At 50.8% G+C, this 25,349-nt stretch overlaps 12 protein-coding genes across 12 annotated transcripts; 7 read left to right on the forward strand and 5 right to left on the reverse strand.

The window, feature by feature from the left end:
* Positions 1-250: 250 nt before the first annotated feature.
* On the reverse strand, positions 251-1,594 carry N7481_004321 (Zn(II)2Cys6 transcription factor domain-containing protein; the record flags this gene model as incomplete). Its single annotated transcript, XM_057263540.1, has 2 exons — positions 251-1,171; positions 1,235-1,594. 2 exons carry the CDS (start codon positions 1,592-1,594, stop codon positions 251-253), a joined length of 1,281 nt encoding a protein of 426 aa, XP_057125201.1.
* A 931-nt stretch (positions 1,595-2,525) lies between these two features.
* On the reverse strand, positions 2,526-3,467 carry N7481_004322 (hemolysin III family protein; the record flags this gene model as incomplete). The annotated part of the gene is made up of 1 exon (XM_057263541.1): positions 2,526-3,467. The coding sequence occupies one exon, from the start codon at positions 3,465-3,467 to the stop codon at positions 2,526-2,528; it is 942 nt and encodes a 313-aa protein (XP_057125202.1).
* A 397-nt stretch (positions 3,468-3,864) lies between these two features.
* Positions 3,865-4,859, forward strand: N7481_004323 (uncharacterized protein; the record flags this gene model as incomplete). The annotated part of the gene is made up of 2 exons (XM_057263542.1): positions 3,865-3,950; positions 4,010-4,859. 2 exons carry the CDS (start codon positions 3,865-3,867, stop codon positions 4,857-4,859), a joined length of 936 nt encoding a protein of 311 aa, XP_057125203.1.
* Positions 4,860-5,025: 166 nt separating this feature from the next.
* N7481_004324 (uncharacterized protein) lies at positions 5,026-6,587 on the reverse strand (the record flags this gene model as incomplete). Its single annotated transcript, XM_057263543.1, has 3 exons — positions 5,026-5,220; positions 5,274-6,357; positions 6,541-6,587. The coding sequence occupies 3 exons, from the start codon at positions 6,585-6,587 to the stop codon at positions 5,026-5,028; spliced, it is 1,326 nt and encodes a 441-aa protein (XP_057125204.1).
* A 296-nt stretch (positions 6,588-6,883) lies between these two features.
* On the forward strand, positions 6,884-7,689 carry N7481_004325 (dolichyl-phosphate beta-D-mannosyltransferase; the record flags this gene model as incomplete). Its single annotated transcript, XM_057263544.1, has 2 exons — positions 6,884-6,987; positions 7,056-7,689. 2 exons carry the CDS (start codon positions 6,884-6,886, stop codon positions 7,687-7,689), a joined length of 738 nt encoding a protein of 245 aa, XP_057125205.1.
* A 239-nt stretch (positions 7,690-7,928) lies between these two features.
* N7481_004326 (uncharacterized protein) lies at positions 7,929-9,029 on the reverse strand (the record flags this gene model as incomplete). The annotated part of the gene is made up of 2 exons (XM_057263545.1): positions 7,929-8,906; positions 8,976-9,029. 2 exons carry the CDS (start codon positions 9,027-9,029, stop codon positions 7,929-7,931), a joined length of 1,032 nt encoding a protein of 343 aa, XP_057125206.1.
* A 1,245-nt stretch (positions 9,030-10,274) lies between these two features.
* Positions 10,275-12,550, forward strand: N7481_004327 (transcription factor TFIIIC subunit TFC6; the record flags this gene model as incomplete). The annotated part of the gene is made up of 2 exons (XM_057263546.1): positions 10,275-11,640; positions 11,706-12,550. The coding sequence occupies 2 exons, from the start codon at positions 10,275-10,277 to the stop codon at positions 12,548-12,550; spliced, it is 2,211 nt and encodes a 736-aa protein (XP_057125207.1).
* Positions 12,551-13,217: 667 nt separating this feature from the next.
* On the forward strand, positions 13,218-14,180 carry N7481_004328 (uncharacterized protein; the record flags this gene model as incomplete). Its single annotated transcript, XM_057263547.1, has 1 exon — positions 13,218-14,180. One exon carries the CDS (start codon positions 13,218-13,220, stop codon positions 14,178-14,180), a length of 963 nt encoding a protein of 320 aa, XP_057125208.1.
* A 773-nt stretch (positions 14,181-14,953) lies between these two features.
* Positions 14,954-17,890, forward strand: N7481_004329 (formin-binding protein HOF1; the record flags this gene model as incomplete). Its single annotated transcript, XM_057263548.1, has 5 exons — positions 14,954-14,996; positions 15,053-15,157; positions 15,217-15,503; positions 15,562-17,650; positions 17,721-17,890. 5 exons carry the CDS (start codon positions 14,954-14,956, stop codon positions 17,888-17,890), a joined length of 2,694 nt encoding a protein of 897 aa, XP_057125209.1.
* Positions 17,891-18,762: 872 nt separating this feature from the next.
* Positions 18,763-20,433, forward strand: N7481_004330 (CocE/NonD family hydrolase; the record flags this gene model as incomplete). Its single annotated transcript, XM_057263549.1, has 1 exon — positions 18,763-20,433. One exon carries the CDS (start codon positions 18,763-18,765, stop codon positions 20,431-20,433), a length of 1,671 nt encoding a protein of 556 aa, XP_057125210.1.
* A 1,031-nt stretch (positions 20,434-21,464) lies between these two features.
* N7481_004331 (histidine phosphatase family protein) lies at positions 21,465-23,092 on the forward strand (the record flags this gene model as incomplete). Its single annotated transcript, XM_057263550.1, has 4 exons — positions 21,465-22,251; positions 22,320-22,437; positions 22,500-22,604; positions 22,657-23,092. 4 exons carry the CDS (start codon positions 21,465-21,467, stop codon positions 23,090-23,092), a joined length of 1,446 nt encoding a protein of 481 aa, XP_057125211.1.
* A 264-nt stretch (positions 23,093-23,356) lies between these two features.
* Positions 23,357-25,137, reverse strand: N7481_004332 (uncharacterized protein; the record flags this gene model as incomplete). The annotated part of the gene is made up of 6 exons (XM_057263551.1): positions 23,357-23,427; positions 23,484-23,586; positions 23,641-23,683; positions 23,743-24,031; positions 24,366-24,786; positions 24,841-25,137. The coding sequence occupies 6 exons, from the start codon at positions 25,135-25,137 to the stop codon at positions 23,357-23,359; spliced, it is 1,224 nt and encodes a 407-aa protein (XP_057125212.1).
* Positions 25,138-25,349: the final 212 nt, after the last annotated feature.

Below are 25,349 nucleotides of genomic sequence, written 5' to 3' on the forward strand. Positions count from 1 at the left end.
CTAGGAGGAAAAGGGACATGAATTCGAACAAATAAATAATGCACTGATGCAGTCCCTCAAGTAACCGGTGTAGCCTATTTATTCAATTTTCTTCCTATCGATTTAGCCGATCCGCGTTTACTCTCGAGCTGCTGGGAATCCTATTTACGCAACAAAAGAATCCTCCCCTAGATTACAAGAAAAGAGAGAAGAACGATAACAAAAACAAAATATGACCTCCGCCAGGTTCCTCCACCTGTACACACCCATGCTAAATATAATCATCTCGCATCGTACCCTTGGCTTCACAGATACATTCGTTTGACGAGATCGATTGCAAGAAAGATTCCACCTTAGCTTCATAGCCGGCGATTATGGGGAGAAGACAGATGTTCCCACCGCCGTTGTTTAGAAGATCTGAATCTATATCTGGCATACATGAGCTCGTAGATGGCCAGGTCATGCTTTGCGGGTCCCCAGTAAGCAATTTGGAATCGACCGTAATGTCGTTGTCGACAAGCTTTGGTCCATCAAGGCAGGCAGTGTTGATCGCCGCCGTCAGCATGGACAACGTTACTCGGCATTGAAACAGCAAGCCCTGAAGTAAAAAAGTACGAATTCGTCGGTTTTCATCCTGACAGACCTCATAGTATCCGTACCGGATATCAACACCGAACTCCGCTCGCGGGATCCGCTCGGTCTCGCGCGATATCCAATATTCAAATAGTTGCAGGGTCAAATTAAGTACCGAAATGACCAGGAGTAAATTTGCATTATCCTTAGCACATTTAATACATTGTAAGAACACCTGACATGCGCAGAATGTAGTTTTAATCGTCTGGAGGCTGTGATCAAATCGAAGAGGCATCGTATCGGCATGTAGTTGATTCAACCTGTTCATGTGAAACAGTTGCATATCAATACACTCACAAGGCGCATTTTGAAAAGGAGACGACACCGATCCGCCGAATGGTGGACTCGACATTCCATCTGTTAAATTATCCGAGGAGAGAAAGCTCGGTGTTCTTGGTGTGTGTGGGTAGCCCAAACCGATGGGCAGGGGAGGGCAAGAATCCGCAGGATCTGTAAAAGGCGAGCCATCCACTACTGTCAACTGCGATGGGCATATGGGCGTTTCCAATCCCACGCCGCTGCCGAAACTCCGTGGGCTCTCCCAAATGCCCGGGGGGGGCTGAGATCAGGTAAATCTGTGAAATTCAGTATGAGCAGCGCGAACATTGCGCACAGGGCTTACCTCGTCATCTAACATTGGGTCGGCAACATGGGCTGAATAGCCCACAGCTGACATAGGGTCTCGATCAGGCATGGGGATAGGAGGGACGAGCCGACTGCCTCGGAACCCACGCATTGGGGGCTTGTCTTCTTGGAGCTGACCTAGCTTCCGGAGCGTGGCTCGATTTTTGCTGCCCTTCGGTTTACCAGACCGGTTAGCGAAGCCATACTGGCATTGTAGGCCATGGCGTAGACACCGGGTGCAAACGTTTTTGCCGGACAGATTGCATTTGACTTTGGACTGCCTACAATTCTCGCATGCGGTTCGGAGTTTTGGTGCGTCACCCTCAGCATACGGACTGCCGCTGGTCTCGGTGAGCATCGAGATCGGCGAGATTTGAGCTTGGTCCCTCGATAATGGGAGATTTGGGTGATGTAACAAGGATCGACGGTTGATATAAAAACTTGAAGAGGAGGGAATGGAAAGGAAGCACACATCTAAAGAGAGCACGGACATCCTCTTCAAGGTTCGTTTCTCTTTTGGGGGCTTCTCCCCCTATTCTTGTATATATAACGCAGGGAAAAAAAAAACCAAAATCAAGCTTCATGGAAGAGAACCAGCGCAGGGAAAAATGTCACACTCGCATTGGAATTCCTGTACCGGCGGCAGCCGCATCAAGAGATCAGCCGCTGTGAAACCCCAGATGCTTCCATCTGATCAACCTCGCATGGGATACCAACTAGCACATTGAAAAGGGCTCTCTCTACCCCCAGGCGGACTTCCCCCATGCTGCAGTCTGATCCGACCCGGACGGAATTAGCTGAGCTGTTGCTGTTCCGGAGCATTGCTCGTGACGGCACAGCAGAGTCCCTGGATTCACATAGGGGTCCTCTCAAGTCGCACACCCGGATGCAACATCGTGAAGTCATGGCTGGGCGTTAACTTTCACTCTCCACGAACTCACGGTGCTGACAAGTCGGCTAGGCCTATCCAATGATACGTATACTAGGAGATGGCGCGCCATGTGAAGAAACCCGACGTCTTAGGATGAACTCGGCTGACCGGAATCACGGTATTTGCGTATTTACCAGAAGGGATCGATTCACCGCTTCTTCAATTGTCATTGTTGCACATCGCTAAGCTAGGCCATCGTCAGCAGGGACCGGAGAGGTCGTGGAAAGACGTCTACCCCCCCCCCCCCCCCGGCTAACGTACACTACAGTGTGTATGTTTCATTCCATGCTACCTCCAAAGGATTCCAGGAGCATGTTGTCCAACCTCGCCTTCCCCTCCTCGTCTTCACCATCTAGACTCAGCCGCGTGCGATCTGACAAATCTCGGCAGTGCCACTGTGCCGATAGTCAAACGCTTTGAGAAGACCAGTCAGATGAGCCACCGCCGCGCAGACGACCAATACGTGAAATATCTGGTGCGAGCTTCCAACGATGTCAAAGTGGCCGGGCCGGAGCCGTTCCGGTACACGAGCGGCATAGATACCTGCACCAAGAATGTACAGGAAACCTTGAAGGACAAGCCAGGTGAGGCCGATTTGCTGGCGCATACGGTCGAATCCGAAGACGAACAGGCCATGAAGGACGGGGAAGACGGCCGACAGGCCCATCCCGACAAACATCGCCGCTCGGAATGGCCTCCAACGGGGCGTTCGGAAGCGCGGAAGAACCAAAACACACACACATCCTAGGCCAAGGGTGCAGATCATTGTCCAGTATCGGTGTTGGAGGTGAGGAACGCAGTAGAATCCATAGAACACGCTGGGAACAAAACTTCCTACAATAAGCCCCACAATACCAATGTAATCAAGAGCATTGCCATATCGAGCCACAGCAGGCGAATGGTTCGAGATTGTATGGTAAGTGGCTGACATTCCGAGACAGAACGCAGCCCCCGCGAAAAAGCAGGCAAAAGCCAATATATCCGAATCATCGGCAGTGTGATAGCGAGGCGTCAGGGCATGATAGAGTTGGTAGGCTGCAGGAACGGCTAGTATACCCGGTAATAGATGAGTGTAAATGTTGACGGTCTCGTTGTGGATGTAGCCCAGCGATTGGAACGAGACCCAGAATGAAGACGAGGCCGGTCGATATCCCGTATGAATATGGCGGTTGTCACGTTGCCAGTGAGGCAAATCATCCCAGTGCAGCAAATTCTTCACGACTGCGGGAAATGTCTTATCTTGACTACTTTTCTCCGCGATCTTCTGGTTCTCCTGTACTTGGCGACGCTGATGAGCCATGATCACATGCAAGAGATGCAGGGCTCAGGGTTTCGAATATGGCGGGATCAGCCACAGAATTATGCACGATAGGTAAGCATACGAATGGTCTATGTCATGAACACGAAAAGGTTCCAAACACACAGCGACCTATATGTAACAAGAACAAGAAGAATAAGAATAGCGAGTGTTGGGTAGTTGGGGTAAGCCAAAGCCATAGCCAAAAAGCCATAGTGGGTCCACTCGGTGGAGCCTCGGCACAAACAGTGCAAACGCATGTGCCGACCGCCTGAACTTTCTGCCAGCTTCCTATTTGGGGGTTCATGATGCCTGAGGCCTAGATTATTAATGCCTGATTTTCTGCCTGACACTCCTGCCGTCATTTGCAACCTGTCTCTAGGATGAACATCCTCACGTCATGTCGAAACGAGTACCAGGAAGCCGGCTGCGACCGGTGGCGGACTTCCTAGAAACTGTGGGGTTTGTCTCGAAGGGGGACAAGAAGTATGTTCGCCTCAGGGCCTGCTTGGTTGACGGTGTTTATTGACAAGGATCCCCCGCAGACTGCTCGAACACTCCGCCCAGAAAGAATACTTTGACAAGATAGTCGAAAGATACATGAAATTCTGCGCTCACCACAGCAAAGACCTCGATGCTGCACTCACCTCACTTCCCACTAGCTCGTCCAACGATGTAACCTCGAATCCAGCTGCCGCTCAACCAACAACCAAGTCGAACCCCGCTGTTCGCGGGGGACCTCCCCCATCTGCGGAGCTATCCACTCTTCTCCTTTCCCTCCGAAAGCTGCGAGAGGCCATTCTTGCAACTTCAACGACGACACCGGCTATCTTTTCCCAGCGAGTGCATGTCTTCTCCATCCGCTTATCAATTCGCGCGCAGCACCCGCCATCGTATTTCCCCTCCTTGCGATATAGCCTCGATAGATTGCATTCCAAGGCCCACCCACTACCAGATTGCGAGGTAAAAGAGATTGTGTCCTACTTGATACTCGACTATGCCTGTCGTCAGAATGATATGGTGTCTGCATTTGAGTGGCGTGCTCGGGCACGGAAGGAATATGGGTTCCAATCACAAACCATCGACAATGTTCTGGCTGCATTGATGCATGACAATTGGGTTGTATTTTGGCAAGCCCATAAGAGCGTGGATTCGTACGTGCGTGCGGTGATGACTTGGGCCGTGGGTCGAGTCCGACGGCAAGCTCTCAAGGCTGTGGGCAGTGCATACCTCAATGTTCACGTCAGCTGGATTGTGGGTGGATGTACAGGAGACGAGGAGAATTGGACCTGGGAGAAATTGGTCGAAGCCGAGAAACTTGGTTGGGAAAAAGAAGGGGACAAGATCATCATCCGACGACCAAAGACGCGGCCCCCTCCAATGCCGCGTGCCTAGACGTGTCAGCATTTTTAAGGCGTTGTTTGGTAGCGGATGCATGAGTGAATTGGTGCATATTTGGTCAAGGTCATTATCTTTTAGGGCAGCATTTGTTGTGTTTCGGTCTGCCGCTTTACATACACACTGGAGTCAATCAACACAACACAATCATTTTCAATTGGTATCATAGCTTAAAGTCCGCGTTTGATCGGTCTAGGTTGGTTTGACCAGAAATAGGTTGGTTAGAAATGGTGGCTGCGAGCTGTCCCTTCAATTGGCCAGCGTTGTCGGAACAAAGTTCATACACAGTCGAGAGGTTAAATATGAGGCTGCTGAACGAGTGGTTGGCCGAGATCTGAGATTCCAGTAGCTGGCGAGCCTGCAGAAATGATAAGTCAAATCATTCCAATTTAAACCAGGGAGCCAACGTACCTCATCCAATTGACCAGTGTAAAGAAGACACACCGCAAGATTGTGTGCCACCAAAGCCCCATCAGTTCTCTGGCTATCTTCTAATAATATGCGCCACTCGTTGGTCGCATCTTGATAGCGGCCATCAGACATGCTGATGAGGGGTTTTAACAGGGAAGCCTCCTTGGAATTGGGAGGGTTATCGAAGACTCGTTGTGCCGCGTCAAGATCACCCATCCTTAAGGAAAGAAGCGCCTTTCTCAGCTTTGTAGTATCGGATTCCAGCCCAGGCGTGTCTAGTCCTTCAAGCGACCTGTTAGCTGCATCGAGATCGCCCATCTCGACCAACGCATTCACGCTTCTCATGCCCAAGTCCGCTAACCGCTCTTTCCAGACTTTTCTTTCTGATTCGCTGGTCTCATTTTTCATAAGTTGGGCTCTTGCTTCGAGGCCTATCTCATACAGACCCCCAATACTCCTGCGAGAGTCACCAAATCCAATACTTTGAAGCCGAACCGCTAGAACGCGAAGTGGCCAAGGAACGATATGGCGTGGGAAAGGGTCACGCTCAATATCCTTAAGATCTTCATTTTGAATTTTTTTCTTGGACGAATCGAGACTGGAGTCAATATAGTAGAATGTGGAGTTGAGATCCTCCAGAGCTTTCGACTCCTGTGCTGCGAGAACTGTGTTTCCCGAAAGCTCCAGGCAGGCAAGACGGGTGTAAAATAGAGAGAATATGATCTTTATATCGGTGGGCGTTATCAATGACGAAGTGAGAACTGAGCCCGCAAAATGCGCAGCAACCAGAAAGCGACCTTCTACCAGCAATTTCTCTAAAATTCCGAGGTTCGTCGACAGCGGTTCGCCGGGATCGAGGACGATGAAATGGGAGCGAAGTGGAGAAGGAATATCGATATGAGATAGTGGGTGATATATATTTGGTCGTAGTAGAAACGAAAGATCTTTACCCAGGGTTTCAGGGAGGTCATCTGGGGCCAGCGGATCTAGTTCGTGTAGGGAAGCGCCGGAAAAGTCGTCACCGCTAGTAAACTTCTGTTGGATAATACTGGGCGAGGGAGCTGAACCCGGGGACGAGAGAGGGCTACCGCGTGTTAGATTAAATGGTCGAAAGTTCCGCGATTCAGCTGATCTGCTCACTCATCTGATGCATCCAACGGCCCTCGTGTTGAGCTGCGGGGTCGAGAAGCTGGGGAATCAATCAGTACTGGCAGTTTCCAGAAGAGCAGGCAGGGGTCCATGGGCGAAAATGAGGGAAAGTGGACACGCACACCGTGAAGCATTGCGAGTGTGTTTTGTTGGCGATAAGTCCATCGCGGATTGGCCTATTCTGTGACCGAAAGAAACAAATTCAAGACGCTGACCTCGACGTTTGTTGTCGAGGCCGAATCCAATGCAGCTACGATAAGCTATCGATCGTGTTTTGCCTAAGGCGGTGTGGGGCCACAGTCAAGGGCGAGTTGGCGCGAGCGGCCATGGTGGTCTTCCCCGGACACGACAAGCTAGCTGTCCAGCCATTCGCTCTCTACTCCCTTTCTTTCCCTTTCTTTTCTTTTTCTCTCACACTTGTCCTGGAGACACCACTTGAAGTCTCCTTCTTAATTCTCACAATGGGCGCCACCAAGAACAAGTACTCGGTCATCCTGCCGACCTACAACGAGCGGAAGAACCTCCCTATCATTGTCTGGCTGATTCAGAAGACTTTCACCGAGAAGTATGACGAACCTAATAAAACAACACCAATCCGGTACACCTTGCTAACTCTTACGTTTTTCCGACCAGCAATCTGGATTGGGAGGTTGTTGTTGTTGACGATGGTTCCCCTGATGGCACCCTTGAAATTGCCAAGCAACTCCAGAAACTCTACGGCCCTGAACATATCAATCTCAAGCCGCGCGAGGGAAAGCTCGGTCTCGGTACTGCCTACGTCCACGGCCTAGTCCACTGCACCGGAAACTTTGTCATCATCATGGATGCCGACTTCAGCCACCACCCCAAGTTTATTCCCGAGATGGTTCGCATCCAGAAGGAGAGCAACGCAGACATTGTCACCGGTACCCGCTACGCCAATCGTGGAGATATCAAGGGTGGTGTTTATGGCTGGGATCTCTTCCGCAAGTTTACCTCGCGTACCGCCAACCTGATCGCAGATGTCATGCTCATGCCTGGTGTCAGCGATCTGACTGGCAGCTTCCGCTTGTACAAGAAGGAGGTGCTCGACAAGGTCATCACCAGCACTGAGTCCAAGGGCTACAGCTTCCAAATGGAGATGATGGTCCGAGCCAAAGCTATGGGCTACAAGGTGGAGGAGTGCCCTATCACTTTCGTGGACCGCATTTACGGCGACAGCAAGCTGGGTGGATCTGAAATTGTTGAATACCTCAAGGGCGTGTTCAACCTCTGGCTTAAGGTTTGAACGACGCCAAATTCACCAATCTAATGATGTGTCGAGTCGCGCATAATAACTCGGAAGGTTTTGAACTCGTTCAACCCCGTCCTTCGATATACCCCAATTTTTTGAGATCTTCTCCTTACTCCATATCTACATACTTCTGGGCGGTGTTCACGTTTCTCTATATGCTTGTTATGGCCGATAGAAATCCGAATTTGATTCTATTTCTAGTATACGGACCCGTCTTTCACTGTTCGTAGCCTCTAGATGCTTTCCAAGTAACCTAAGACGCGATCGATCAAGTCCCTCTGACCTTCGTCCCGAACATTATGACTCGCACCGGGGACAATACCACTCTGTTCTGCCCAGGACGCGCCTCCAGCCTCGAGTGCTTGCTTCCATCTCTGCATCAGCTTCTCTTTATCAACCCAGGCGGGGCACCATTCGTCGCTCCCAGAGTAAAGAGCCAGCAGCTTGGATTGTAGGATGCCTCGGGATCCAACAGCTCCAAACGTTTCTTGGTGACGCTTGTCGCTCAAGTCGGAACTGAAAAGGTCATCCTGTGAGGGACTTGCGGGGCTATCCGGACTGATCAGGCTCAAGAATCGACGAGCGCTGAGCGGGGCATCGCCTGGAAGACCAAGCTTTGCAGTCATATTCATGGGTAGGAGAGTGTCGCTTCCTTCCTCGGTCCAGGGCTGCTTTTTGGCAGAGCTGACGAGCTGATCGAAGGCCCCTCGGACCTCGGAAGGGTTTGTGGCAGATTTCATAATTGCCAGGACAGCCTCGCGGTCTGAAACGGGGGCCTGCATGATAGCACCGTCAAGTTCTGGCCGAACGATATGTTCAAGCCCAATGTCGAACTCGGGCTTTGGCAACGGGTTAGGCGCATGGATGTAGTGGAGGACATCCTGACTGCCGGTTGAGTGGCCCATGACCACAATCTTTGCAGATTTGGATGGGGCTCCGGGCTGTCTAGAGGCCTTGAGGTCGCGAATGTACCGCACACAGTGACCAATCTCCTCTACATCCTTGTCGAGACTGCCAACTCCGAAGCCATTGTAGGAGGAAGATAACAGGATGGAAAAGACGGACCAATCGGTCGACTCCAGTGCCTCTGCTAGTTTCGACACATATGGCACTGTGCAGAATCCATCAGTGAGTCCGCCCACGAAAATCAAGCTGTTTGGCTTGTTGACGCTGGCTGGCGGTGTAAACTCAAAGGCTACCAGCCTAGGGGCCTGTGTATCCAATAGTCAGACCGGCATTCTTCCTAGCTATGCTTAAGTAGATGAAGAACATGAACATACATATTCGTGGAGAACACCACGGTGAGACAATCCACGGTCTGGGTTGGAAGCCATTACGGGTAGAGGGAGTGAAGGAGTGAAGCTGAGGCTGGTGGAGGGGGACGATTGAGTTACCTGACCCACCGCGGGGCTTTTTGGCGATCCCCTCATTTCCATAGGTCTTCCTCCTACAGTGGTGTACTATATATATGTACATACTACTACAACATCCGTTTTTTTTTTTTCATCTGATCCTCTATGATTAGCATGTTCTCGTGCCCTCATTATTCTTTCTTACCGGTTACTGAGCTTGCGCTCACAAGAACCCGATAAGGATTTCTAGATAGTTCCAACTTGAATGTTAGGATGCCGGAACTCATGCATGTCCTCAGGCTGACCGTACTGTATCACTGTCGCAGTGGTGAAAAGTTTGTCTTGGGTCCAGGTACTGCTAGACGTACTTACAGAGAGACTGTATACTGCCAGGCCTGGTGTTACTACTACTCCAGGGCTACTAACTAGAGGATACATATTCTGTTCCCAAGGTTTGACCTTCTTACCTAGAAGCTTGTTAGACCCACACCTTCCTCATACGTTGTTTGTATAACATATCAAGCTCCACGCAACCGTAAAAGTCAACCTTGGGACTCTAATGATGCCACTGACATCATTCATTTCCTACCAGTTAGGAGGTGGTGTCGTTGTACTAGTATAGAAACAGTCTATGTGTTTCGCCTCGACGATGACTCACAACAACTTGAATGCAACTGTGTACAGACTTCAAGCTTCCGAAGTTAACAGAAGCTACACTAGAATTTGAATAATGCAGAGTACGTGCAGATAATTTACAGCTAGGGACAGTTACCACTTTTCACATGTATAACTAACAAGATCTCAGATCTGGCTAAATGGACTATGATGCAACAACCAAATAAAACATTTGGGAGTGGCAATCTGATTAAACTTGGTAGTGGTGTGTAGTACCGTCCCCTTGTGTTAATTCTAGTACTGGTATTCTCGTAGCCTAGGCAGCAGTATGTATACTAGTAGTACTAGCAACTATTATGGTATTACTATGTATTATGTAGAGAGCGGGGAGCCCACCGTCCCGATCGGGTATAGCTTGGGAAGCTGCGAACTGCCGCGACGTGCAGAACATTCCGATGAATCGCGATGCTCCTCGCGCGTCACCACACCCTATCGTCTTAACCTGGCTCGTCATTTCTTGACGAATTTGGCCGTTTTGTATCTACCAATTTCACATGAGAGCGTTGGTAGACCTCTCCCGATTGCTAACGATACCCGATCATCTCGGCTAGAATGGCGCGCAAATCCGGCCGCGTGAGAGCTTCCAAGGCGGTCTACACTGAGGATCCATTTGCTGTCGCCGGCATCAGCGATGATGAACCCGATGAGAATCCCCCGAAAAGGGCCAGAAGATTGAAGCAGGAATCCCCATCAGACGATGAATTCGTTGGCGGCGAGGATGAAGAAGAAGAAGAAGTGGATGATGATGACGTGGATGATGAGGAAATGGAAGATGCGGCTGCCTCTGAAGAAGCTGAAGATGAGGAAGAAGGGGAAGCAGGGGAAGCAGAGGAAGATGGAAGAAGATCCCCCGATGAGACGGTCGTCAATGTCAACGCGGCCGCATTCATTCCAAAAAAGAAGGCTGCGATCTCAACCGCACGACCTAGAACAAAAGCACCTGATGGCTCAATGGAGATGGATCCCAATGAAACACATTATCGGGGTGGCCTGAACCACAACCACAATACCTCGAAAGAAATGCTCTATAGATTTGCATTTGGTTCAGATGAAAGGGATCTATTTGCCGCATTATACCAGCGAGACCAATGGCTTGAAGGTGGAGATGCATGCCTCCCCCGTCGCAATACTCTTGAAAATCCAAAGAGACAGCCCGACTATCCATATGGTCCTACTTTAGGCCTTAGCCCCGAGGATTTTGAGGCTGAGAGCAAATCCGCGTGGGATTGGTATTACGATAAGGACATTGGAGACCGATTCCGGGCCACACAGCACTTTGAAAAACTGAAGAAAACCGATATCAATAAATATCTCGCGAAGCCGCCAACCAAAAAACATACAGTTCTTATGGGGCCGGCAGACCAGCAGACCCAGATTGATCTGGGTTATGATGAGCCTTATGATTACAGCAAACCCTGGGATTTCACCAGCGGCTCAAATAACCAAAAACCCAGAAAATCTACTCGGGAAGGCTGGCTCATGAGTTTTGGTCGCAAAATTCAATGTTTGGCCTGGGCGCCCAATCAAGAAGGGCTTTCTCAATACCTGGTTGTGGTGGTCCCAATCACCGAAGCACAGAAAAAGAAATGCAGCTTTCTTGGAGCGGATTCTGGTAATTCATTTCAACCGACACCTTCTTATCCCTGTGCTCTACAGCTGTGGGAATTTAGGGGAAAAGAAATTGGATGTCCAACCAAATCGCTCGATATGAGCACAAAACCGCAAAGACGACTGGTCGCTTGTACAAATTGGGGCGACATACGCAGCATTGCTTGGTGCCCAATGCCCCGAGAAGAGCGACACGAGGACAGCGAGGGAGACACACAAAGTATAGGACTTCTGGCTGGAATCTGGGGAGACGGAAAAGTGCGAGTTTTGGATATCAAGGTGCACCGAGTCTCTCAGCAAGAAGAATATGGTATGTCACTTCTTTGTTCTGAATATATCGAACAATTGATAAAGGGTTTTAACAAATGATTTAAGTTCGAATAACCTCTCCTGTTTTTGAGGCTCGACCGCCTTCAACGGTCTGTTCATGTGTGACATGGCTGTCTCCCAGTGATATAGCGGTGGGCTGCTCTGATGGCCATGTTGCCGCCTGGAGCATCCTACCTCCATCATCCCCAGAGCCGCATCCATTTTTTTACCGGCTCATTCATTCGACATGGGTGTTGAGTATAACGTCTGCTTACCCGAGCAACCCTCATCTCATAAGCACGATTTCCATGGATGGCGAAACCCAACTCTGGTCAATGATTGAGCCCCAGGGCGAAATCACCTCAACGGTCCGCATGCGTATGGCTGCCCGTCACGTTAGCTATTCGCCTGTTTTGCAATCCGTCATCTCGATTGACGAAAATGACTTTGGGCGTATGATGCCCATTCGTCGTTTCTTCTCATCGACGGCGGTAGCAAACCTTCCGAGTTCCGTGATCAGTCTCGCACCTTGTAGCTTCTGGCACCCCTGTATCCTCCAGGGTGGCACGGGAGGTGAAGTCACGGCAACCAATCCATTCCGCAAGCTTCTCCACACTAAACCGGAGCACTGGCAACAATATTGGTTCACTCATGAATGGGTGGCTGAGCCAGATGCAGATGGCTCTGGGACTAGCCGGTTCTTTGACGGTTACAAAGCGGAGGAAAACCAACTGGCCAAGAATCTCGCCAGTAGAACTCGACACATTGCAGATTGCAGCATCACCAGCATCTATGAGGAAGGTACTCACGTCACGGCGCTTGGCTGGAATCCCAACCGCCGATGTGCGGCCTGGGCTTGCGCGGCATTGGGCTGTGGCCTGTTACGGGTCGAGGATCTGGCCATTTCCTAGCATGAGTTGGCCAGCCCCCGACCGAAACACCCCCGGCAGAGACGGTAGATCCGGTAGATCAGTGGAAACACATTGTGTCACAGTTGCCGATCGAGAGGCGATGGATCAATTGCCCTAGGTACCATCGCTTCCAGAAGCTAAGAAAAGTAACTAGGCAGCGGTCTTGAGAAGGAGTGGATCCCCCAGCCACGCCGATGGCTTATCTCTCCGGAGGGTAACTAGTACCCTAGGGTACTCTAGGGTGCTTCTGTTGCTCCGCTTTGGTTTGCTCGGCTTCCTCGGCTTCCAATTAGCGTGGGTGGTTGCCATGTGGAGACCGGCTTCCCGCCTGTCAACAACAAAAAAAATGGTGGCTGGTTCATCTCCCCAGCCACTCGTCCCATCTCCAGCCAGCTTATTTTCGTGCCAATCGCAAGGTTGCCATGTGGACCTCACTGACTTCATGTTGAGTGATACTGTGATCGAGATCGATGTTTTCGTCCACTTTTAAACCGGCACCCATTCATCCTCTGTTCTCAATATCTTCAACCAAATTACTCTTCTACCAAATCCTTCAACTATCTATTACTCTTAAACTTTCGTGTCTCTTGACTGTTCAGTGACTTGACTGTTTACTCTCAATACTCTTTTCACGAAATACTCCAACAAACACATACCTTTCTGTACTATGCATTTCACATCTGCTGCCGCACTCGTTGCCCTCTCCTCCATCGGTGTGACCTACGCTGCGCCTTTGGCCAACTCCCAAGACGACCTCACTCGCCGCAAGCCAGAGTATGACGTTGTGAATGTTGGCGGCGAGTCCTCTAGCTCGGCTGTTCCAGAGGTCGAGACTGTTACTCAGACGCTCAACTCAGTGGTGACTGCAGCCGGAGCTCCTGCTGTGCCTTCTACTGTGACTATCACCGCCACTCCATCTCCCACCCTGTCTCCGTCTTCCGTGGCTCCCAGCTCGACCCCTCACGCCCATCATGCTCCTCCCCCCGGTGGCTCTTTCATGCCGCCCCCGGACTCTTCTTCCTTTTTCCGACGTGGCCTGAAGGCTGCCGGTGATCCATTCCTGTACGCCCGCAGCTGGGTTCCATCTTCTAGTTCCTGGCCTGTGTCTGCGACTTCTCTCGTTGCTCGCGATTTTGGTGGCTGGTATCCGTCTTCCTCGGTGGCTACTCCTACCTCAAGTGCGATTTCCTCTACTTCTCTCGTCGCTCGCCAGTGGGGTGGCTGGTCCTCCAGTATCGGTCTGCCATCTTCTGCCACCCCGAGCGTATCCGCCACCCCCCTCATCGCCCGTGATCTCAATGGCTGGTATCCTTCATCCTCGGTTGCTACTCCCACCTCGAGTGTGATTGCTTCCTCTTCTTTGGTCGCTCGCCAGTGGGGTGGCTGGTCCTCCAGCATCGGTCTGCCATCTTCTGCTACTCCAAGTGCATCCGCCACTCCCCTGGCCGCTCGCGACTTTGATGACGACTCGTACTCCCCCGGCCTATCCGCCGCTTCTTCTACACCAAGCGTGAGCGCCTCAGCCTCGCCCACTCCTTTTGCCCGCCGAGCTATTTCCAGCACTTCGAGCGTGGCTACTCCTAGCTCCAGCTGGTCTCTTCCCGCTGCTGCCTCCCTCCTGCCCTACTAAAGGGGCCTGGGCCTGTTACCAACATTATGGCTTGATGAAAAGAAAGAATAGAGATGAATTTCATGAGATCCTTGAACAACGGATGGACTCGAAGATGACATACGAACGATTTACAACATGATACGAAAGAGCTGCGAACATGCAGCGGATCATTGGGCATTTTACCCTGGCGAATTTGCTTTTACCGATGGCGGTTACGAACACGCATTTCTGGAGTTTTTTTTTTCTAAGGGAATTTCCAAGTCAAGACACGAACTACTTCACCATGTGTATTTTTTTCTTCTTCTGTCTTTGTTCATGGATATGAATTAACTTGCGACATTGTTATGGGGCCAACTAGACAGACTGGATTTACTGAAATGAGGGTCCCAAGAATGACATACTTATGTAGATAGATTAGTTAGCTGAAAATGCAAAGAAAACTTCTACCAAAAAAACAAGAAAAAAAACAAGAAAAAACAAACCTGATTTGAATCGTAGCATTTGCCTCAAAAGTCTAAAGATCCTAGCGACGCGTCAGATAAGGGCAGTGATCGGCTTAGTCATGGCGGCTGCATGGCTGGTTGCCCCGAGTGACGCGCCCGTCCACCGGAGTAAACATGCCCAGCTGCAGCTGCTTCTGACTACACCTTGACATTCAGCGACCGCAGGGTCTGTTTGTGTCTTCCTCCTGCTACATACCGTGTTTCTTTGTTCCCATCTATCCTTTGTGCCCAAACTATCATCTGCAACTTAATTGAGCAAAGGCTGGCCGAGGCTCAACTACGAAAACAATGCCTGGGACGGTGGCTGAGGGACCGACGGTCTCCATGTCCTGTAAGGCATCTTGACTCCTCCGCGCAAGATACGATAACTAACATCCTCAAACTTAGTCGCGAACAACTTCTGGGGAAAAGATGATGCAGGCTTACAACCCATGCTTGACCGCATGCACTGCTCGAAAACGACTAGTGATGAATTGAAAGTGTTCTACAGCGGTACGAAAGAGATTATTTACAAAATACAGATCGACCAACTAACTGGTATCACTCAATAGTACGAGCCGCGATTGAAGACGAATATGCCCGGAAACTTTCAGCGCTGTGCCGTAAGTCGCTAGGGGCATCCGAAACTGGCTCTCTACGACTCTCGCTCGACGTGGTACGGGGAGAAACGGAAGCGATTGCCAAAGCACACTCCGCGATTGCAGGTCAGATGAAAACTGAGCTGGAGGAGCCGCTATCCGCTTTTGCCAGCGGACTGAAGGAAAGACGAAAGATCATCCAAAACACTATTGAACGCCTTCACAAGACCAAAGTCCAACAGACACAGGCTGTCAACAAAGTCGGTATTCCATGCCCAGCTTATGGTTTTGTCTCCTGACCAATTTCTTATTTTTTAGACACGGGATCGCTACGAACAAGACTGTCTGCGCATTAAGGGCTATCTCGCACAGGGTCACATGGTAATGGGCCAAGAAGAGCGCAAGAACAAGGCCAAGCTTGAGAAGACTCAGATTCAACTTGCATCAAACAGCAACGAATACGAGGCCGCCGTTAAGACACTTGAGGAGACGACCGGTCGCTGGAACAAGGAGTGGAAGGCAGCCTGCGACAAATTCCAAGATCTGGAGGAAGAGCGTCTAGATTTCTCTAAGAGCAGTCTCTGGACCTATGCGAACATTGCGTCCACAGTCTGCGTTAGCGACGATGCTTCGTGCGAGAAGATCCGTCTCTCCCTCGAAGGCTGCGAGGTTGAGAAGGACATCGTCTTCTTCATCAAGGACAAAGGCACTGGCCAGGAAATTCCGGACCCGCCACGCTTTATCAATTTCTGCAAAGAGGACACAGACACAGGATCTGAAGTTGATGAAGGTGAGGGCTACTCAGTTGCCCAGTTCCAGAGGACTATGAACCCGGCATTCCGCACATCGTCTCCTCAGCCTTCGACCTTTGAGTCCCACCATGACCCGCAGTCGGATCTTGCAGCTCAGATGGGTCATCCGGCACCACTTTCTGCGCAGGACGATGCTCAGCAGCCTCCTCCCTTGGACCTTCGACGGGGTGGACAACTCCCGCCGAACTATGATCCGGATCAGCATGGGGAGATTAATGCCATTCCTCACAACGCTTACCCCACTGATGGTATGACCATGTTCTGTCGCACTGGGCCCCCTTCGGAGCGAAGCTCAGCCGCTAGCGCATACCGACCATCCAGCCGTGACTCCCAGAGTGAAGTATCGAACCCTACCTCCATGTCGAGTGTAGAACAGCCAATCACCGCAAAGCCACCACCTAAGCCGACAAACAGCGAACCTTTGCCAAGCCAAAGAGAAGACAAGCAAGCTACACCGAAAAAGAAGACTGCCTTCTTTAGCAACAGCCCCTTCCGTCGTAAGAGCCGTCATGATAAGGAGAGGCCTGCCATCGGATCGCAATCTTCCAGGAGCCCGTGGAGCTCCCCTACTAAGCAGGCCAGCCCACCAAAGGCACCTCAACCTCAGCCTCAGCCTCAACCTCAGCTAGAGCGCCGCACCCGGAGCCCTGAGCCTGTTGACCCACGTGCTAACTTCCAGCTCAATGTTGGAAACAATGTTTTCGATGTTGCTTCTCCCGAGAAGAATGCAGCCAACCGGTCAGCACAGAAAGCCAAGGGTGGTGAGGATGATGCGGACCCCATCGCGCGTGCTTTGGCCGATCTGAAGACCACTGGGAAACAATCTACTCTCCGTGTTTCCGCTGATCGATACCACGGAATCTCGACCCCGACCCCTTCGGCCCCCTCGTCTACCTACGGTGGCAGCTCTTCTGGCGCTCCTCCCGCATACCACGACCCGTCGGTTAAACGCCTCGATGCTCCCGAGCCAGCTTTCACATCTAAGCAGATGCAGAAGACCACTCAGAGGTATACTGGTCAAACACAGAGCATGCTTCGAGGCGGCAGCAATAACCCCAATGCTCCCCCCACAGCAAAGCCCCAGGAGGTTCCTCGTGCACGGTCTCCTGCTCCATCCATGCGACGCAGCGCCAGTCCTCAAGTATCTCCACGCGTCGACACCCGGTCAGGGTATGGTGGTGGCGGAGCCAGCCCAGCTCCAAGCCCAACCACATACCAATCGAGTAGCGCGCGCAGCCGCTACAGCCAGTCTCCTATTCCACGCCGCGCCCAGGAGCCGCCATACTCGCCAAACGACTACGCTAGGCGCGCTTCCCCGGCTGCTAGTAGTCACCGTGCAGTCTCCCCTCAGCCTGCTTTCAGACAACAAACCCGTCCTTCTAGCGCTGGCGGCATGGAGCTGCAGCTTTCTAATCAAGTTGACATGTACGGTGGTGGATCAAGCTATGGCTCTCGTCATGACGGTCGGCCGATGTCCCAGTACGGGGGAGATAACAATGCACCGCCGCCAGTCGGTCGATCTCGCAGTCGCACCGTTGCCGTTGCTGACCCCGGTCGAAAATTCAGTCGTGATGGTCGTCCTATTCTACACTTTGGTAAGCATCAGCCATTTCCCACAGCTGTATGTAGAGGAAACCTTTGAATTACCAGCTAACGCCCTTGCAGCTCGCTCAATGTACACCTATAGTGCCGCCATTCCTGAAGAGCTTGGATTTACTAAAGGGGATGTCTTGGCTGTTATTCGCCTCCAAGATGATGGCTGGTGGGAAGCAGAAGTCACCAATGCTCGCGGACACCCTGGCTTGGTGCCGAGCAACTACCTCCAGATCATCTAGATCTGGAAATTTTCGCCACTCATGAACCGCCACGACCCTCACAATCTCTCGTCCTGACGGGGCACTTTTCTTGTGTTTTTGCTTACGCTCTCACGTAGATACCATGCCTTCTTCCGAGTCAATTTTTTGCACATTCACGATCTCTTATTTAGCTTCCACATCGTCTGTTTCTTATTATTCGATGCCTTATTTGCGCATCCTTCTTTTGCTATTTCGTCTGGCCGCCTTGTCAAATACTTCCTCACGTCGTGCCTGCGAATATTTTCTCGTCTTTCTTTCTTTTCTGGATCTTGCTTGGGAAGCCTCGGGGTTTGAGCGTCTTTGGCCCATTGGGCATTTTGTGTATTTGCAGGATGCGTTTTTTTTCTTCCACGAGATCTGTCGAGTCAAATTGTATGAGGAATGATCTTGGGCTGTGTCCTCCACGGCCGCTGGATATGCTACATGCTTTTCTTTTCCTACCTTAATTCATGGCCATTTCCTTCTGAAAATCCCTTGGGCTGCAGTAAATGCCACAGCTATATTCTGATTTCCAAATCTTTCTCTGTGATTGTCGATTTCCGGCCGTACTAGAAGGCTGTAGTTCCATAGTTGTACTCGTAGTGGACGGGCGGGCCGAGACCCGGTCGATCGTCAGGCCCCCCCATGTAATTGGAGGCCCCTGCGTCTCAGCAACGTCATGGATGAATTCCCCGCTGATTATACCTTCATGTCCTGAATCAACACGTGGCACCGGAACAAAACAATAACAAAATACCACAGACAATACTGGCGAATATAGGCCATCTGTGATCATTTTGGGTCTTCAATTTCACCCAATACCCCGCGCAGCTCCTGTTGCGTCTTTCGATACCCGTCCAACCCCAGCCAGGATGGCAGGACAACCTGTGAAGCGAAGCTATGCGAACGCAATTTTGGACTATCTTGGGGCACGCTACCTGGGCGTCAGCTCTGAATTGTGCAGCTACACGATACAAGCCGTTCGGATTCCCATGCGAGATGGCATCAACCTGGAAGCCGACTTCTACTCACCAGAGTTGCCCGACAAACAGAGCCCCGCCGGTTTGATCATGATCCAGTGTTGCTATGGTAGGGGAGCAGGTATATCCTTCATCAATGCCCGTGTTTTCGCGGCTCGAGGTTATCAAGCTATATTCGTTAGCACACGCGGTACTTATGGCTCCGGCGGGACGTTCGACCCGGGAAGCAACGAGCAGTCTGACAGTCAGGACATCGTCACTTGGATGCGTCAGCAATCCTGGTATCCCGGCTCTTTTGCAACTCTCGGTCCCTCATACCTTGGCTATAGTCAATGGGCGCTTTTGCATGACCCGCCTGAGGATTGCGTCGCTGCTGTCATCCCCGTTGGGCCTCATGATCAGGCCTCGCACGCGTGGGACACTGGATCATTTCGCCTAGACCGTGCCTCCTGGAGCGACATGATGTCACGACCAGACGATGAAAAAGGGAATTTTCTTTCGCGTCTGTCACATTTACCGGGGCTGAGCTTTTTGCGGCCCGTAGAACTCGAAAAGGCCGTAGAGGGTCTACCACTGGAAGAAAGTTTACAGAAATACTTCGGTGATAGGGCTCCATGGCTATTCGAATATCTTAAGCATCCTGATGTTGAGAGTAGCTACTGGGCATCGCGAAGGCATCATGTTTCGCTTGAACGTGCAAATATTCCTATCTTGTTAGTGAGCGGTTGGTACGACACTTTCACGAGGCAGACAATACACCAGTTCCAAAAGCTGCATGACCGAGGAGTGAATGTCAACCTCGTTGTCGGTCCATGGACCCATGTCCAAGGCTCTGGACTCCATTCTCTGCCAGAGATAATGGACTTCCTCGCTGAGCATCTAGCAAAAACTGGAAAATACAATCACTCCCAAGCTCGGGTGTTTGTCACCGGCTCTGAGGAATGGCGTTCACTGTCAAACTGGCCTCCACCGAGCCAGCCTATCGCTTTCTACTTACAAGCACAAGGTGGCGTTGGATTGACTCTACCAACGCAGGACGCCAGACCCTCGTCTTTCGTCTTCGACCCGTTGGACCCTACTCCCAGCATTGGCGGCAACCAGATGTCTGGAGGTGGAAGAGTCAACGATAGTGCATATGCAGACAGAACGGACGTTCTCGCATTTACTAGCGAGCCTATGACAGAAGATCTTGAGATCATGGGCTGCCCCTTCGTCCATCTGATGCACGAAAGCGATCCACCCTTCGTAGACCTGTGGGTGCGACTCAGTGAGGTTGACACCGACGATGTTTCCCACAACATCGCTGAGGTATATCGAGCGCTTGATCCAGCGCGCGATATGTCGCAGCCACTGAAGTTAGAGTTGCAAGAATGTGCTCATCGATTTCGGGTTGGTACACGTGTGAGACTGATTATTGCTGGGGGCTTTTTCCCAATGTATGCAAGAAGTCTTGGGACTGCGGAAAATCGCGTGTACAGTGATAAGACAGTCCCCCAGCGGCACACTTTGGCTATTGCTGGTGGGGTGTCGCAACTAGTCCTACCCGTTGCGGCCGCTGTTTGATTGCAGGGCACTAGTACTTCATTGGCTTCTCATTTGACTACCTGAGTCAAGATCATTTCTGAATTTCTATATACGGACTCTCGTATTGTCATTGAGGTGTGAATAAACCGCTTAAATATACATACAATAATGACTCCTAATCGGATGGAGGGTATCATGATCTACATAGCAGTGAAACGGAGCTAGTACTAGTTCTCATTGCATAGTGCCCGGCTATTCCCTTGTTTCTTGACACTTCTTCTTTTTCGTGTATACCTATTTTGCAGATCATGGACGACTTCAAAAGATCAAATATATCATAACTTCGGCACTGGCGCAAGATACAGCTTTTCCCACCGGGGTCCACTATATCCAACTTTCATCGCAGACGGATTTGTTGGTTACTATATTGGGATGGCCTCGTTACGCCATGCTTGCTCCGAAATGATCCATACCACTCCGTATACACGAGAGCCTTTGCAGCTTAAGCGAGATTACATCAGCTACTCGGCATGGTCGTACGAAACCGGGGTAGTTCTCTGCTTAACCGTTCAAGGGGCGGGATACCAAGCGTGGAGCTAAAAAGCTTGAGATATCGATTCGAGACCCACCTCCAGACTAGCGTAGGCCCAGACCGGTCCAGTCGAAGCAAGTGGGCGCTGCACGCCGCCTTCTCGCCCCATTCTATTGTAGAATATGCCTTGTTTCGATGCGGAGCCCTTGATAATTCTTGATCGAACCCGAGTATACTGCCGACAGGTTAGATGGAGGCCAGCCCTACGAATACCCTTTTCGAATGTTCAGCACGTGGGCTGCTAGGAAGAAGCGTACGAAGGCATTTAGGACATTTCTGCGAAAAATGCCTGTTTAGCTGCCTGGCCTAGTCTTAAATTGTCATAGCATCTATTTTAGTAGACAGTGTTTGGGGTGTGTTTTCGATCTAGACGCACTATAAGTATTTCGAAATTCCCACGCCTGTTACTCCTTGCTAGCTCCGAAGCAAGAACCTGAAATCATCTCTCAATATTTGTTGATACAACTTTGAAGGGGAAATGGATTACCATCTAGTCTCTGTAATTGTGTGTGCCTTGGGCCTCACTGCCGGAGTGACGGCTCTATCATACGGTGACCCCGTGACCAAGTCTCCCTTTGAGAAGAAGTTTTCTCAGGAGTTTCGCGATGGATATAGCATTCTAAAGCACTATGGTGGAAATGGGCCTTATTCAGAGAGAAGGTCATTCGGTATTTCACGCGACCCACCGGAAAGCTGTGCCGTCGACCAAGTGATCATGATTAGGCGACATGGAGAGAGGTACCCGTCACCAGCACTCGGCGGGGGCATCGAAAAGACATTGGCAAAATTGCAAAGCTCTGGCGTTGAAGAGTTCAAGGATGATCTCGCCTTTTTCAATGACTGGTCCTACTACGTTCCCAACAAGTGCTACTACAACGCCGAGACCTTCAGCGGGCCCTACGCAGGTCTTCTAGATGCCTACACCCACGGCACGGAGTACCGTGATCGATACGGCCACTTGCTGGATGAAGATTCCGTCGTACCATTTTGGAGCAGTGGATATAGACGCGTTATTTCCAGCGCTCGCAAATTCGGTGAAGGCTTCTTTGGGTACAACTATTCGACAAACGCCGCTCTCAATATTATCTCCGAGTCGGAGAGCATGGGAGCCAACAGCCTGACCCCTTCTTGTGATACCGACAATGATGATACCACTTGCGATAACTTGACCAATCCCATGCCGCAGTTCAAAGTTGCAGCGGCACGCTTGAATTCTCAAAACCCTGGTCTCAGTCTCAACGAATCTGATGTGTACTACCTGATGTGTGAGTGTCTGCCCCATTTCTTTTTATATGTGATTTAGCTCTAATAGACTAACACATACTATAAACAGCTATGGCTTCCTTTGAGCTCAATGTCCCTGCCTTTTCAGAATGCATCAATGTATTCACCCAGGACGAGTGGGTGAGCTTCGGCTACGTCGAAGACATGAACTATTACTACTGCGATGGGTAAGTTTGCTCTACACAATGCTCATACCAGGAAAATCCATATCTATGTAGTATCTATGCAGACCTGGTGATAAGAATATGGCGGCTGTCGGCTCTGTCTATGCCAACGCTAGTTTGACCCTTCTTAATGAAGGCCCCGAGAAGGCAGCCCCTCTCTACCTCAACTTGTATGCTACCCACGTTCTGGGCTCAGAATATCGCGATTAACCACAAATCTAGTACCCATGACACAAACATCACACCGATCCTCGCCGCTCTAGGTGTCCTGGTTCCAGACGAGGACCTCCCATTGGGCCGGGTTCCATTTGGTAACCCCTACTCCACTGGCGACATCGTTCCTCGGGGTGGTCGATTCACGATCGAACGTCTTAGCTGCAACGCCACTGCGCTATCAAAGGCAGGGTCATTCGTTCGCTTGGTCCTCAACGAGGCCGTATTTCCATTTAGAAAGTGCACATCTGGCCCTGGCTATTCCTGCACTCTGGAAGATTACACCTCGATTGTCTCGAAGAATCTTTTAGACTACAAGTCTACTTGCAAGATCCCTTCGTCATACCCACAGTCTCTTGACTTTTGGTGGAGTTATAACACTACTACGGAGCTGAATTATCGCACCACTCCTGTTGCGTGCCAGGAAAGCGACGCCATGCAGTGATGGAAGGGATCTGGAATGCCAGTACATATGTCACTAAAGGAGAGCCGTACCAAGGCCCCGCCTGTGGCCTAGGAACTGATACGTTAAAAGTATATATCCACAAAAGAAAGACGTAGGCTGAAAATGCCATACTCTGAAAAGCTGAAAGCACTGACAGACAAGGGTATATGGAGCAAAAACACGCGTCTGCCGGCCATGAAATTTCAAGTACACGTAAAGCTTGTTGAGCCGTTTAAACGCAGTAACGGTCGCCTCGGAATCGGATCATTCGTTGTCCACGAAGGAGTTAGCCATACGACCGATGAAAGGAACCTCGAAGTGATCTAATGTGTCGACTGAGGCAGTGTTAGTGTAAGTTATACCAGAGACGGGCACAAGGGGCTGGACTTACCATCACGATAAGCGCGCATGCTGAGAAACCCAATAAGTAGGATATCGATTATGAAGAGGGTCCAGGAGAGGAAGGAAGACCAGGCGAAGATGAGATGGATGACCTGGTGGTATGTTAGATACAGTCCATGGAATGGAAAAAAGTCGTTTAGACTCACGAAAATAGCACTGAAGAGCATACTAGATTGCCACGCATGGAATCTGTGGTTAATGTTAGATCCACCATCGGATTTCATTGTTGCGAAATTGAGATTCCTTACCGAACGTAATCACTCTTGTGCTCGGCCAAGAGCAGAAAGACTCCTCCGGCTGGAGGCAGAAGTAGATATGCCAGCATAGCTTCCACATCCATGCGAACCGGCAGGCTGGTCTCAAATGCACCTAGGCTCACATGACCGCCCTCAATATCCCGACCAAAGCCAGTGTTGCCATGTCCACCTCCTGCGAAATGACCCGGCGAAGGTAAGTCGGCAGATGCCCGGGGTGAGCGGAGGTTAGGGGATTTGACGCGACTCTCTAGGTTTGGCGGGGACAGGGCCCTTTCGAGCTCTGGTGATTCGTCCTGGTAAGGAGCGAAATTCATTGTGTGAAGGTAGAGCAGAAGTGAAGCTGGGGAAACTCGAGGTCACCACTAAGGTCGCAGCGGCCGGGGGATAAAGCTCCTTATCGCTATCGGCGCGTGTTCGCGTCCACCCAATCAATGCCTTAGGCCATAGGATACCACCCCGTGGGACCACTACCAACTACTAAGTACAGATTCAAGAGTTAATTGACTTCGATGCTCGGGTGTGGGTATCATATTTATTGAGTTTGTATGTTCATGAAATGGCATAAGGTATGGTACATTAAAAACAACATTGTTTTTATCATGGCTTCCCCCTACCACGGGCGATCCCACTGCCTCTAGCAATCCCACTGAGGGGCCGGCGAGTCCCTGCATTCGCTGTTGATGTGCCACGCGTGGCGCCCGTTCGAGAGGTGCTCACGCTCGGGGTTCTGCCGAGGCCGGTACTTCGCACAGTTCCTCGACTGGCTCCCCGGCCGGCTTTGGGGTTCAAGACGCGTCTTCGTTCTTCCTCCTCTGCCCGACGTGCTGCTGCCTCACGTTGTTCCTGGAGTGCCCGTTCCCGTCGTTCTGCCGCTTGCTGTTTTTCAATAGCCTCATTCTCTATATCGGCCACGTCTTGTGTTGCACCCTGCCAATTGGGGTTCAAAATCAGCCGTTGGTTGTGTTCGGTCTGCGACAGGATCCGGGTCCATGTGTTGAGGAGAGTTGAGGCGGAGGTGACTGTTTTTGACACAGTCTTGAAAAAGGTTAGATAGATATTTCTATGATCGATCGGAAAGGTTGGACATACCTCCATATTTCCTTTGGCCCGATCAATACTCCCAAGCAACCCTTCAAGAACCTCGTTGATGTTTCGCACACTTTGGAGCTCGTGGTGAAGAGCGGCTTCACGGGCTTCTTCGCGATCAAACGCATTGTCGCTGTTATCCTGGATTGGCCGAGGTTCGGGGGCAATGTGCTCTTCAGAGGATCGTTGTTTGAAGGTCTGGCGTGTTTGCCTTTTAGAAGGAGAATCCCAGAGGTCCTCGGTATCTTCATCGGAAAGCTGAAGCCTCTCCATTTCCTCGGCGGTAGATCGGACGGCCATAATAAAATGTCAAATTTGTGGTGGGGGGAGTAGGTTCTGGTTGGCGAAGTCGAGGATTGGCAAACAAAATCAACAAACAGAAAGGCAATGTCGGCCCGACCTTGGTCCCCAAAGGTTCCCCTGAAACCAACAGACGAATGGGAGGGGAGAACGTTGGTAGGACCCACGGAAATTCTGCAGTGAATCCAAAATAGAGTATTCCGTACAAGAAG

Source organism: Penicillium waksmanii (genome assembly GCF_028829765.1).
Source record: "Penicillium waksmanii strain IBT 27052 chromosome Unknown utg000004l:1.0-5674109.0:1.0-5678898.0, whole genome shotgun sequence".
NCBI classification, from domain to species: domain Eukaryota; kingdom Fungi; phylum Ascomycota; class Eurotiomycetes; order Eurotiales; family Aspergillaceae; genus Penicillium; species Penicillium waksmanii.